This window comes from Scatophagus argus, chromosome 18 (assembly GCF_020382885.2).
Source record: "Scatophagus argus isolate fScaArg1 chromosome 18, fScaArg1.pri, whole genome shotgun sequence".
NCBI lineage: Eukaryota > Metazoa > Chordata > Actinopteri > Scatophagidae > Scatophagus > Scatophagus argus.
The window spans coordinates 439150-450000 of record NC_058510.1 but is presented as its reverse complement, the minus strand read 5'-3'; the positions used below and the strand labels follow the sequence as shown (position 1 = coordinate 450000).

General features: G+C 45.1%; 2 protein-coding genes across 2 annotated transcripts in view; one reads left to right on the top strand and one right to left on the bottom strand.

Annotated features, from left to right (window-relative positions):
* LOC124049858 (apoptosis regulator Bcl-2-like) overlaps positions 1-1008 on the bottom strand; it is an 8549-nt gene extending 7541 nt beyond the window's left edge. Inside the window, exon 1 of the mRNA XM_046371955.1 lies at positions 553-1008. Within this exon, the coding sequence (XP_046227911.1) occupies positions 553-769 (217 nt within the window). The 5' untranslated portion in view covers positions 770-1008. The remainder of the gene's footprint in view (positions 1-552) is intronic.
* A 1605-nt stretch (positions 1009-2613) lies between these two features.
* actr3b (actin related protein 3B) lies at positions 2614-8221 on the top strand. Its single transcript, XM_046371948.1, has 12 exons — positions 2614-3034; positions 3600-3655; positions 3778-3902; positions 4245-4355; positions 4514-4609; positions 4736-4843; positions 4952-5095; positions 5903-6076; positions 6761-6853; positions 6959-7084; positions 7158-7241; positions 7499-8221. The coding sequence occupies exons 1-12, from the start codon at positions 2988-2990 to the stop codon at positions 7592-7594; spliced, it is 1260 nt and encodes a 419-aa protein (XP_046227904.1). The 5' UTR covers positions 2614-2987; the 3' UTR covers positions 7595-8221.
* The last annotated feature ends 2630 nt before the right edge of the window (positions 8222-10851 follow it).

Sequence of the window (10851 nt, the reverse complement as noted above, 5' to 3'; positions counted from 1 at the left end):
CGAGGAGACTGGTAATGAGGGAAACAAATACTTGTAGAGCGCTCTGATGGAGCTCAGGACTTATCAGGAGGACAGCAGGTGTATCGCAGGTGTATCGTTGTCTTTCACAGCATGTCAGCCACTACGTTCAAATTTACTTGCGCTGATACAGTCATGAAATATTGTTGAGCAAAATTTTTAAATGTAACAGAAATATCTACAATTTTACAGTCAGAGCAACTGTCTTAACGTTATTATTAAAAAAATCAAACTTCAAATGAAATATAATGTTAGCAGCCAGCAAACAATGTTGTAGAATTAAATTATATTTTGGCAATATTGTTTCAGGGAGAAGAGAAGGAAAAAATTTACTTTAATATGAGGGAACCCAGAGGGTCTGGAATGGGCCCAAGACCCCGCCAATTCCTAGACTGGCCCCTGGTTCGAGGTGTCCTTTTAGGGGTTTGACAGACCTCCCTCTTATACAGGTGGTGATGTACATGTGACCACTGGGACAAACCGGAAGCGTATGCAGGTTAAACATCAGTCGTTTCTACGACAACACTTCCTTACCTTGCTGAGTGTCTTCCTGAGTGACCTCTCGGTATGACGTCACCGCTCGCTCAGCTCTCTGTGATGACGTCGACGCTGAAGCGGCTGCGTAGCGTCTGCGCTGAGCGCCCGTTCGGCAGCGCCCCGACGGGTCGCTCCAGGCCTGCAGGCCGCTGTTGAGCAGCTTGTAGCGGAGATAATCGTCCACGATGTCCCGGTTGTTATAGGCTGCGGCCATCGTCACTGCCACACACCGCTGTCACACATTATTGATGCTCAAAGACACTCCAATAGCGGGAGAGCACCTGGTGACGTCAGCAGGAGACGTGTTTCAGGTGATTTCAAGATAAAGGTCCTCAGTTCAGTCCCACTAAGTGGCTGTATGTATAAATTATTATTAATAATCAGTCCTGGTGGCTCGGCTATTGAACACACACTGATTGCTGCCCATGTTTTTAAAAATCTTTCAGAGATGATAAAAACTCCAGCATTAAAGTCCAGAGTGATGTTTAAAGCATTAAAATGAATACGGGTTCACCGCCTCCTTTCAAACTGGACCTGATGACGCCTCATCTGGAGCGGCAGCTTATCAATCGGAGACAGCGATCAATAAATCCCCAGCGCGACTGGAGTGATTATCGGCGGTTCGAAGCCCGGGTGAAGCTGCGGGGCTCAGCCAGGTGAAGCGTTTCAGAGTCCGGGGAAACACGACGCAGAGGAACCGACGGAGGACTGAAGGGAGGAAACAAATCAGCTGCTGACGATCCGTAACGTGAGAGTACAGCATACTGTCCCGGAAAAAGTGGCGGAGAAAAGCAGGATCAGCTCCGGGTCTGTAGTCCTTACTGACACGTGCTGCGCGCACACACACACACACACACACACACACACATACACGCCCCCTCGTTGTGACCGTCGGGATTCCCCTCCAACGGTCCTCCTGCCGCCAAACTCCAGTCGCAAAATGCCTGTATTAAAGCATTCAGGTGATGGTGATAATGCTGATGAAGATGAGGATGATGATGATGATGAAGGTTTCCTGTCTCTCTTTGATCTGTAAATATTCCGACTCTGTTCGGCTCGGGCACGTCGATCACTTCCTCTTGCGTCACTCTCATTGGCTCCACTGCCGAGCGTGCGTGCACATCGGAGCTAATCAATTATCATCCATTTGTGTTTATTGTTATCAGTGATTCGTTGTAATAATCAATATTTGTAATTGTGATAGATCTATTACTATAACTAGTGGTAGGAGTAGTTTCACAGTTGCAAGTATTTATTCAGTAGTTCTACGTATTAGTAGTAATGTGAGCAGTAATACACTGGTAGAAGTGGTTGTAGCAGAGGTATTATTATAACTTGTAATAGTAATAGTTATGGTAGTAGTACTACAGGTATTAGAGGTATTATTACCCATATTTTGTTGTTAGTAGTATAGTAGCAGTGGTAGTAGCAGCTTCAGTGAGTATTTCTGCACTTTTCAGTTTAAACCTGTTGATCGATCACCTGTAAACTGATGTATTGATACTTGTTATTGTTAAGAAGTTTTATTTAAATAAAATTTGTTTGAATGTGTTACTGTGTGTGTGTTTGCTGCCACCTGCTGGATTCACTCCTTAATCACAGCAATAGAAAAACTGAGTACAAGGACCGTAAATACTGCACCAGAACCACTGAGCACTAACATGTACACGTCTGCGTATTCTAATCAACTTTAAACTGCGATTTTAATCATATTTGTTTTATTTATTATTGATCTGAAGGAGGAGAGAAGCGGTTTTATCCACCGTTGGTGATAAAGTACTATAGTAACTATACTGTTATTCGTATTCTTATTATTTTTATTATTGTTATTACCTTCATGAACATATGAAGAAGCTCTAATGTGGAGCTGATAATTAAGAAAAGTGATGGTCAGCAGTCAGGGACTGTTTTGACTTTTACTTGTGAGTATTTTTGCAGTGTGATGCTTTTATTTCAGCAGGTAAACTGATTTATGTTCAAATAAAACCGTTTTCAGTGTATCCGCTTCACTTTGAGCCTCACTGGATGAAGAGGGAAACAGAACAGGAAGTGACGCAACTCAGACCGGAATCTTCTCACAGTGTTGTTGTTGTTGTTGTTTCCTAAGGTGACCGGCAGGCGGCGGAGCTGCGCCGTGTTTGTTCACAGGCAGAGGAGGGCTATATGCGGGGTAGCTGACATCACGTGAACGCAGCACACACACACACACACACACACACACCTCTCCGGTTGCCGGGGCCGTGTCAGATGTGTTTCTATTTTCTCCATCTTTGCCTCCGACCCGGAACAACTGACAGACAGACGGAGAGGAGGTCCACCGCAGACAGACTGGTTGCGCTCTCCGGTCTGCACCGCTACGGTCATAAAACAGACCAATCGACCACCGTCCCTCTGCGGGGCCGGACCGAGCCGGACTACAGCAGAACCTCAACATGTCCCTGCTACAGCTGCCCCCGTGCGTGATAGACTGCGGGACCGGGTGAGGACACACACACACACACGGATGGATGGATGCACACTCTGTAACGCCTGTGATGTCATATGTAGCGAGATGTTATGAACGTCACGTCTGCATCCGTCATCACTCCGGCTTCACTGGTGTTTCTGCTCTCTGACTGGTTTGGTGGAAACTGGCGCCACAAACTGGACTTGCAGCTGATGACGTGCTAACTCTTCCATTATGTTAACCGTCAGATGGTGCGTTTAAGTGTCTGCTGTTTTCAGCAGTTAGCAGCGAGTTAAGTCTGACTAAAAGTTCAGTTAAATTCCACACATCTTTCAGTGTTGATCACTGCTGAAGTCATCCACAGCCTCAGCTTAGGCCTCCCACTGTGTGCTGTGTCTTATGGACAGCATCAGGAGCCGCACTGATGTGGTCTAATTCTGCTCTGAATGTGGGACAGCTGGAGGATTTAGACCAGGAGCTGCAGGCTGCGTTCACGTCGTCAGGACGTGGCAGAAAACAGGCCATCATCGAGCCTTAAGGGCGTGTTTATCAGCGTCACCAGAGTTCTTCTTCACTGTTTTGTCCTCTCCGTCTGCAGGTACACAAAGATCGGCTATGCTGGAAACACGGAGCCACAGTTCATCATGCCCTCCTGTAAGCATCAAACGTCGAAGCTTTGGTCTCAGTGGGACGTTTTCATGGCGAGATCAGATACTGTGAGGTTTGCTTGTGTGTTGTCACTTCCTGTGCGTGTGTCTGGATCTGATCTGCTGCAGGTATCGCCATCAGGGAGTCGGCCAGTGTGGGAGAACAGGCTCAGAGGAGGCTCGCAAGAGGAGTCGACGACCTGGACTTCTACATCGGAGACGAAGCCATAGACAAACCCAACTATGCAACCAAGGTAGGAGGAAGGTCCCAGGGACGTCTGTTAGCCCACGCGTCCGTTCAGTCCAGTGAGAAACACTCACATTCATAATGGACTGAGTCACGGTTCACCTTGTGTGCAGGTCCAGGTGTCCTGCCAGCGGCTTTACAGACATCTTTTTTCTAAAAGGTCAAATCTGGTTTCTGGACCACAGGGGGACTTTTCAGTGCAGTACCAGAACTGACCACTGGACCTGAAAATGAATCTGTCCGGTTGCGAAGGCACAACCATGAAGGTCTAAGACATTCATGGTTGTGCCTTCACTGGTGCTCACCTGATTGGCTTGTGTGTTTGTGTGTGTGATGGTGGTGTGTTTAGTGGCCCATCCGTCATGGGATGGTGGAGGACTGGGACCTGATGGAGAAGTTCATGGAGCAGATTATCTTCAAATACCTTCGAGCGGAGCCTGAGGACCACAGCTTCCTCATGGTGGGTGGACAACTTTTACTTTGCCTCTTCTTACCTGTATGTCCTACTTAACAGGCAGCCAATCAGAGAGCACCGTTACCTGTCGTGACTATTTGAGTAAATTAAGCATCGGATATCCAATCAGAGACCTCTGCGTGTGTGTGTTTGTGTGTGTGCAGACAGAGCCTCCTCTCAACACACCTGAGAACAGAGAGTACCTGGCAGAGATCATGTTTGAGACCTTCAACATACCTGGACTCTACATTGCAGTGCAGGTGAGACACACCCACAACACACACACACACACACACACAGACACAAACACACACACACACACACACACACACACACACACATCATCATCACGTTGTGTAATGAAATAAAACCTCTCCGTCCATCAGGCCGTGTTGGCGCTGGCGGCGTCCTGGACGTCTCGGCAGGTCGGACAGAGAACGCTGACCGGCATCGTAATTGACAGCGGAGATGGCGTCACACACGCCATCCCTGTGGTGAGATACACACACACATACACACACACACACACACAGCATTAAACATACTGGTTGTCGTTTGGAGTGTCTCTGCTCACTGATTGGTCGTGTGGCTATCTGTCACAGGCTGAGGGCTATGTGATTGGCAGTTGTATAAAGCACATCCCCATCGCAGGGCGGGACATCACCTTCTTCATCCAGCAGCTGCTTAGAGACCGGGAGGTGGGGATCCCTCCGGAGCAGTCACTGGAGACCGCCAAGGCTGTGAAGGTACCTCCTCATCCACTCCTCTCCTCCATCTCTACTCCATATCTCTTTTCCTTTTCCACCCCTTTGTTGCTCCTCCTTTCATCCTGTCCTCTTCCTTTCCTTTTCTACTCCTGTGGAAAACCTCTGTGCTCTCCATCCTCTCCTCCTCCTCTATTCCTCCTCAATGTCTTCTCCTCCTCCTCATTGTCCTCGTGCTCCACAGCTGCCCATCACACCAACAGGGACTTTAATGACGTCTCATTGTAAACACACAGACAGCTTTGCAGCTCTAACAGCTTCCACTCTTCTGTGAAGGCTTTCCACAACATGTTGGAGTGTTTCTGTGGGAATTTGTGCCCATTCATGCAGTAGAGCATTTGTGAGGTCACACACTGATGTTGGACCAAAAGGCCTGGCTCACAATCTCCGTTCCAGTTCATCCCAAAGGTGTTGGATGGGGTTGAGGTCAGGGCTCTGTGTGGGCCAGTCAAGTTCTTCCACACCAAACTCATCCAACCATGTCTTTATGGAGCTTTGCTTTGTGCACTGGGGCACAGTCATGCTGGAATAGAAAAGGGCCTTCAACAAACTGTTGGCACAAAGTTGGAAGCATAGCATTGTCCAAAATGTCTTGGTATGCTGGAGCATTAGGATTTCCCTTCACTGGAAGTCAGGGGCCGAGCCCAAACCCTGACAAACAGACCCACACCACACCTGAAGTCAACATTAAAGACGTGTGCTCCAGTACTTTTTCCCATATAGTATATTGGAGTTCTGGGGACTTTTTTTATTTTTAAGATAAAAATGTCTGGTTGTTTCTGCGTGCAGGAGCGGTATTGTTACATCTGTCCAGACATTGTCAAAGAGTTCACAAAGTATGACTCCGACCCGGGAAAATGGATCAAGCAGTACCGCGGAGTCAACGCCATCAGTAAGACTGCCTTCCACATTGACGTGGGCTATGAGCGCTTCCTGGGCCCTGAGATCTTCTTCCACCCAGAGGTAAGTGTGTTCTGATAAAGATATTGAACAGCAGACAGCAGGCAGACTCGGTCGGAAACCAGCTGGTGGACACAGCAGAGCATTTAGCAGCTAAAGGTCTCATTCAGGAGGTGTTGGAGACCACAAACTGCTGACAAAGAGAAAATGTTGGATTGAGATTCATCAGGAAACATTATGTTGATCTGTGTTGATCATTATGTTGATCTTATGTTGAAAACTTTGAAAGTTTTCAGTCTGTACTGCTATCATCAAATTCTTTAATTTAGTCTACAGAGAGACCCAACAAAACCGCCATGAGCAAGCACTTGGTGACAGTGGTGAGGAAAAACTACCTTTTAGAAGGCAGAAACCTCAAAGCAGACCCCAACCTGCTTTGACTTTCCTTTTACATATGACTTTAACTAAACTGAAATTATAACAGACTAAGAATGGAACCCAGAGGAGCCCCACAAGTCATTATCGACAACACTGATTTGCTGACGTACTTATGTTATCCCAAACATTTCTAACAATGTTCAAACTCAGAGAAATCTATCATTTTGTTCAAGCTAATGGTGGATTTCTTTTCCACCATTCAGATCAGGGAAGGAATTCAAGACTAAATGTAATGCAAATAAAACTTCAAAACACATCCTCAAATCTGTGTAAATGTAAATTTTGTATATTTTTCTGTGTATTTTTCAGTTCGCTAACCCTGACTTCATGCAGCCTATCTCTGATGTGGTTGATGAGGTCATTCAGAGCTGCCCAATTGATGTAAGGAGACCTCTGTACAAGGTAACTCACCTGAGCACACCTGAGCATACCTGAGCATGATTCATTAAAACAGAACACAGAGCTGAGATTTTGTTAAATGAAAGTCTGTGTGTGCGTGTGTGTCAGAACATTGTGCTCTCCGGAGGATCCACCATGTTCAGGGACTTTGGCCGGCGGCTGCAGAGAGACCTGAAGAGAGTTGTGGACGCCCGACTGAAACTGAGTGAAGAACTCAGTGGAGGAAGGATAAAGGTCAGATAGACAGACAGACAGGCAGACAGACAGGCAGACAGACAGGCAACTGACCGATGTTTTGTGTTTGCAGCCAAAACCAATGGAGGTTCAGGTCGTCACACATCACATGCAGCGCTACGCTGTCTGGTTTGGAGGCTCCATGTTGGCGTCCACGGTAACCACACGCGCGCACACACACACACACATACACACACATATTGGTACATCTATATCCAGGAGGACCCTGAGTAACAAACAGTCCTACATTCCCTTGATCCTGACCTAAATCTAAACCCGATTCCCACTCTAAGCAGAGAACTTCCAAACAGGCCAGAGCCACACAACATGTCCTCACTCTTTCCAGGTCTAAAACTCAAATTAGTCCTCACAAAGACAGACATGGTTGTGGCTGACTTGTGTTTGTGTCTGCAGCCGGAGTTTCTTCAGGTGTGTCACTCAAAGAAGGACTACGATGAGATCGGCCCCAGCATCTGTCGACACAACCCCGTATTCGGCATCATGTCGTGATGGCAGTGGCAGCTACAAACAGCTAGCCTGTTAGCCTGCTACGTTGTTTGCCTGTTGGCCTTTCAGCTTGCCACCCACTAGCCAGCTCGCTAGTCTGTTTACCTGCTAGCCACCAACCACTTAGCAAACAGCCTGTTATACTCTTTCCCCATTCACTTTTTAGCCCACTTGGCTACTGGACTGTTAGCAGGCTAGCTCAGTCTCATCAAGCGCATGGAGGTCGGGAGAAACTGAAGCACAAAAGTCAGTTTGAAAACAGTGAAAACAAAGTGTGTTGATGTGTTATTTTAACTTTCGTGAGGGAGAGCTTGTTGCTCCAAATGTTTTGAAGCAACAACGATGATGTCTCCAGACCTGGAGCTTAGGTCTAGCTAGCTGACAGTCTGCTAGCTGCTAGCCTGTTAGCTGTCCTCAAAAATGTAGCACTTCTGAGAGTGTGTGTGTGTTGAAGTTGAAGCTTTTGGCCTGACTGAACATGACAGATATAAACTGAGTTTTCGTATCTGAATCGCGAGGAGCTGAAACAACGTTAATTTTGCTGCAGTTTAGATGGAGGTTCAACAGCATCGTGTCGCAGATTCTGATCTTCACCTTCATTCAGTGTGACGCCCAACTGATCACAACAAATCAGAATCAGAATCAGAATCAGAATTCCTTTATTAATCCCTGGAGGGAAATTCTAGTCCCATTAAAGCTGTGAAGAGACTGTCAAAGCTTTTATGAACAGGACACAGAGCCGCTCTTAGTCTACTGGCAAAGGTATGGACAAGGACAAGGACACAATCCTGTCTCTACCGCAGTGAAGCTGTCTGTGATTATTTCCTTCCTCTTTTATTTGTTTCCTTTTTACATCCTCTGTTTTCTACATTGCATTGTTCGCTTCATTTTCTTTATGTGTTTGAAGGCCTTCTGCCAGTCAGTGTGTTAGCATGTTAGCATGCTAGCTGTCTTCATGAGTGGATGCGTTGTTTCTAAAGATTGAGTCTCCAGCTCAGATTCAAGCCAAGACGATTTAATCTCACAAAGACTAAAAATGTTTCACTTGGATTCATGTCATTGTTACCCCTCAGGTTACGTCTTAGTTGTGTCTGCTGATGTCAGTGTGACATCACTTCCTGTGGACATCACTGTTTCAGATGTCCATCCAGAATAAAGTCATTTTTTCCCCTCAGTATCCAGTGAGTTGTCTCTACATCCACACACCACGTCGCTAAGAGGAAGCTAACGGCTAATTCAGCACACTTTGAAGACCATTTGATTTCACCACATTTCATTTCCAAATTGCATTAAAGCAAGTTTTTTTCTTGTCTCAGTAGTCTTTTTATTTTAGACAAGATTTTTTTAAGACAACACAGTGAGCTTTGATTTGGATATGTTCATTTAATGCAATAGCTTTAACTGTTTTACTGCATTCATTGTTGCTTTGTTACTTACAGCAATCATAACAATGACTCAGCAGGAGGTTTCAGATGATGAGACTTTTCTGATTTGTTTGTGTGTGTGTGTCTGTGGGTGCGTCTTGATGTTTCAGTGTTTCACAGCCCGTATCAACAGAAATGACTGCGCTCACAGCATTTATACTTAAGGAAAGCAAAGCGGTGAAATCAGATTTTGGAGCTGAACTTCAACATGTTGAGCTGCCATTTTGGTGAATGTTAATAACGTGTGGTGGTTTGATACTGAGCTGCTGTCAATAAACACTCACCTACAACACACTGATGCCTCTGGTTATAATAGACTCTGGGATGACGGAAACATGGTTTAATTCACAATATGGCTGCGGTGAATGTTTTAGGACGATTTCCTGATAATAACTTGAGGCCACCTTAGTGGTTTGATGTCAAAACCGCATGGTGAAAGTCTAAAACAGAAAGTCAGATTCTGATTACATTCAGGTCCTAAGAAAATCCAGAAGGTCCTGCTGTTCCACTCATCTGGATGACAAACATGTTTCCTGATGTGGTAGACAGAAACACATCTGTTGGATTCAGGCCACATGTCATTGGGTAAATTTTTGTCTTCATTATTGACTTTTTTTTCTTCAAATGGTCAAAGAGACATGTTCATATATATCTTGTTAAAAAAGATTCCCAGATAGAAACTACCAGTGGGACATATTTCTAATAAAAACCGTCTTCATTGTTAATATTTTATCTGGATGGTTCTTTGAGGATGTTGGAAACACCTCCGGAACATCACTAACTTACCTGTTAATAAATGATCAACATTTTCCAACTTTTGAAAGATCCGGTGAGATCGAGTTGTCAGCTTCAGGTTACTGTGTCCTGGCGCACACTCAGTCCCAAGCTGGAGAACTCAGCCAATCCAGTGTGAGCAACCGCACAGAAAGCAAGAATGAACAATAACAATATACAAATAGATATGGTGCTATATACCGTGTTAAATATATATATATTGCATATTTTGGAATGGAATATTGCACATTGAAATGTTGCACAGGAGGTAAGAGACCGGGGGCTGAGGTGAGTTTGAAATATTCAAGTGAAACTCCCTTCAGGCAGAAGGTTACGGTCCATTCGAACCAAAACCTCACGCCGCAAGAGCAGCTTCTTCCCCTCTGCTGTTGGACTGTTGAACACCAACTGACTAACATGCTGCTCTGCACTTTAGTTACCTCAGTACAGTCACTGATCTGTGCTCATGTCATGATCCACCTGCTGACCATTTGCACTGTTTACCCCACCTGCTGCCACTACACTTCCACCCTGCACTACCTCCAGAACGTATTTATTTTACTTATTTTATTTTGTTTTATTCTACTATCATATGTTACTCTTTCTTATGTTCTATGTCTGCACCATTCACCAAGACAAATTCCTAGTAATGTGAAACTGATTCTGATTCTGAAGTGATTCAAGTGAAATATTCAAGTACCTCATAACTGTACTTATAGTACTTACTTGACAGTCTGTGCCTGAGTCACATCAGGTGTAAAAATCACATTTATTTATTGGACATTTATTCCACTATGCACCTTATGTTGTTTAGCACAGTTAACCTGCACTTTATAACTCATTTCTGAGTAACAATGTGTTCACACTGTGGCTCTTTAGTCTCTGCTTTTATACACACAGTCAGTCTGGTCGACCTGCTTTCTCTGCACTCTGTTGTACTTTATGTAGCACATGTTATTTTATTTAGTTTATTTAGTATGTTTAGTCTATTCTTCCCACTAACAGTTAGGCCTTGTTTGGTTGTTTGTTTACTTACTTTTGACTAACCTACACTGCTGTAAT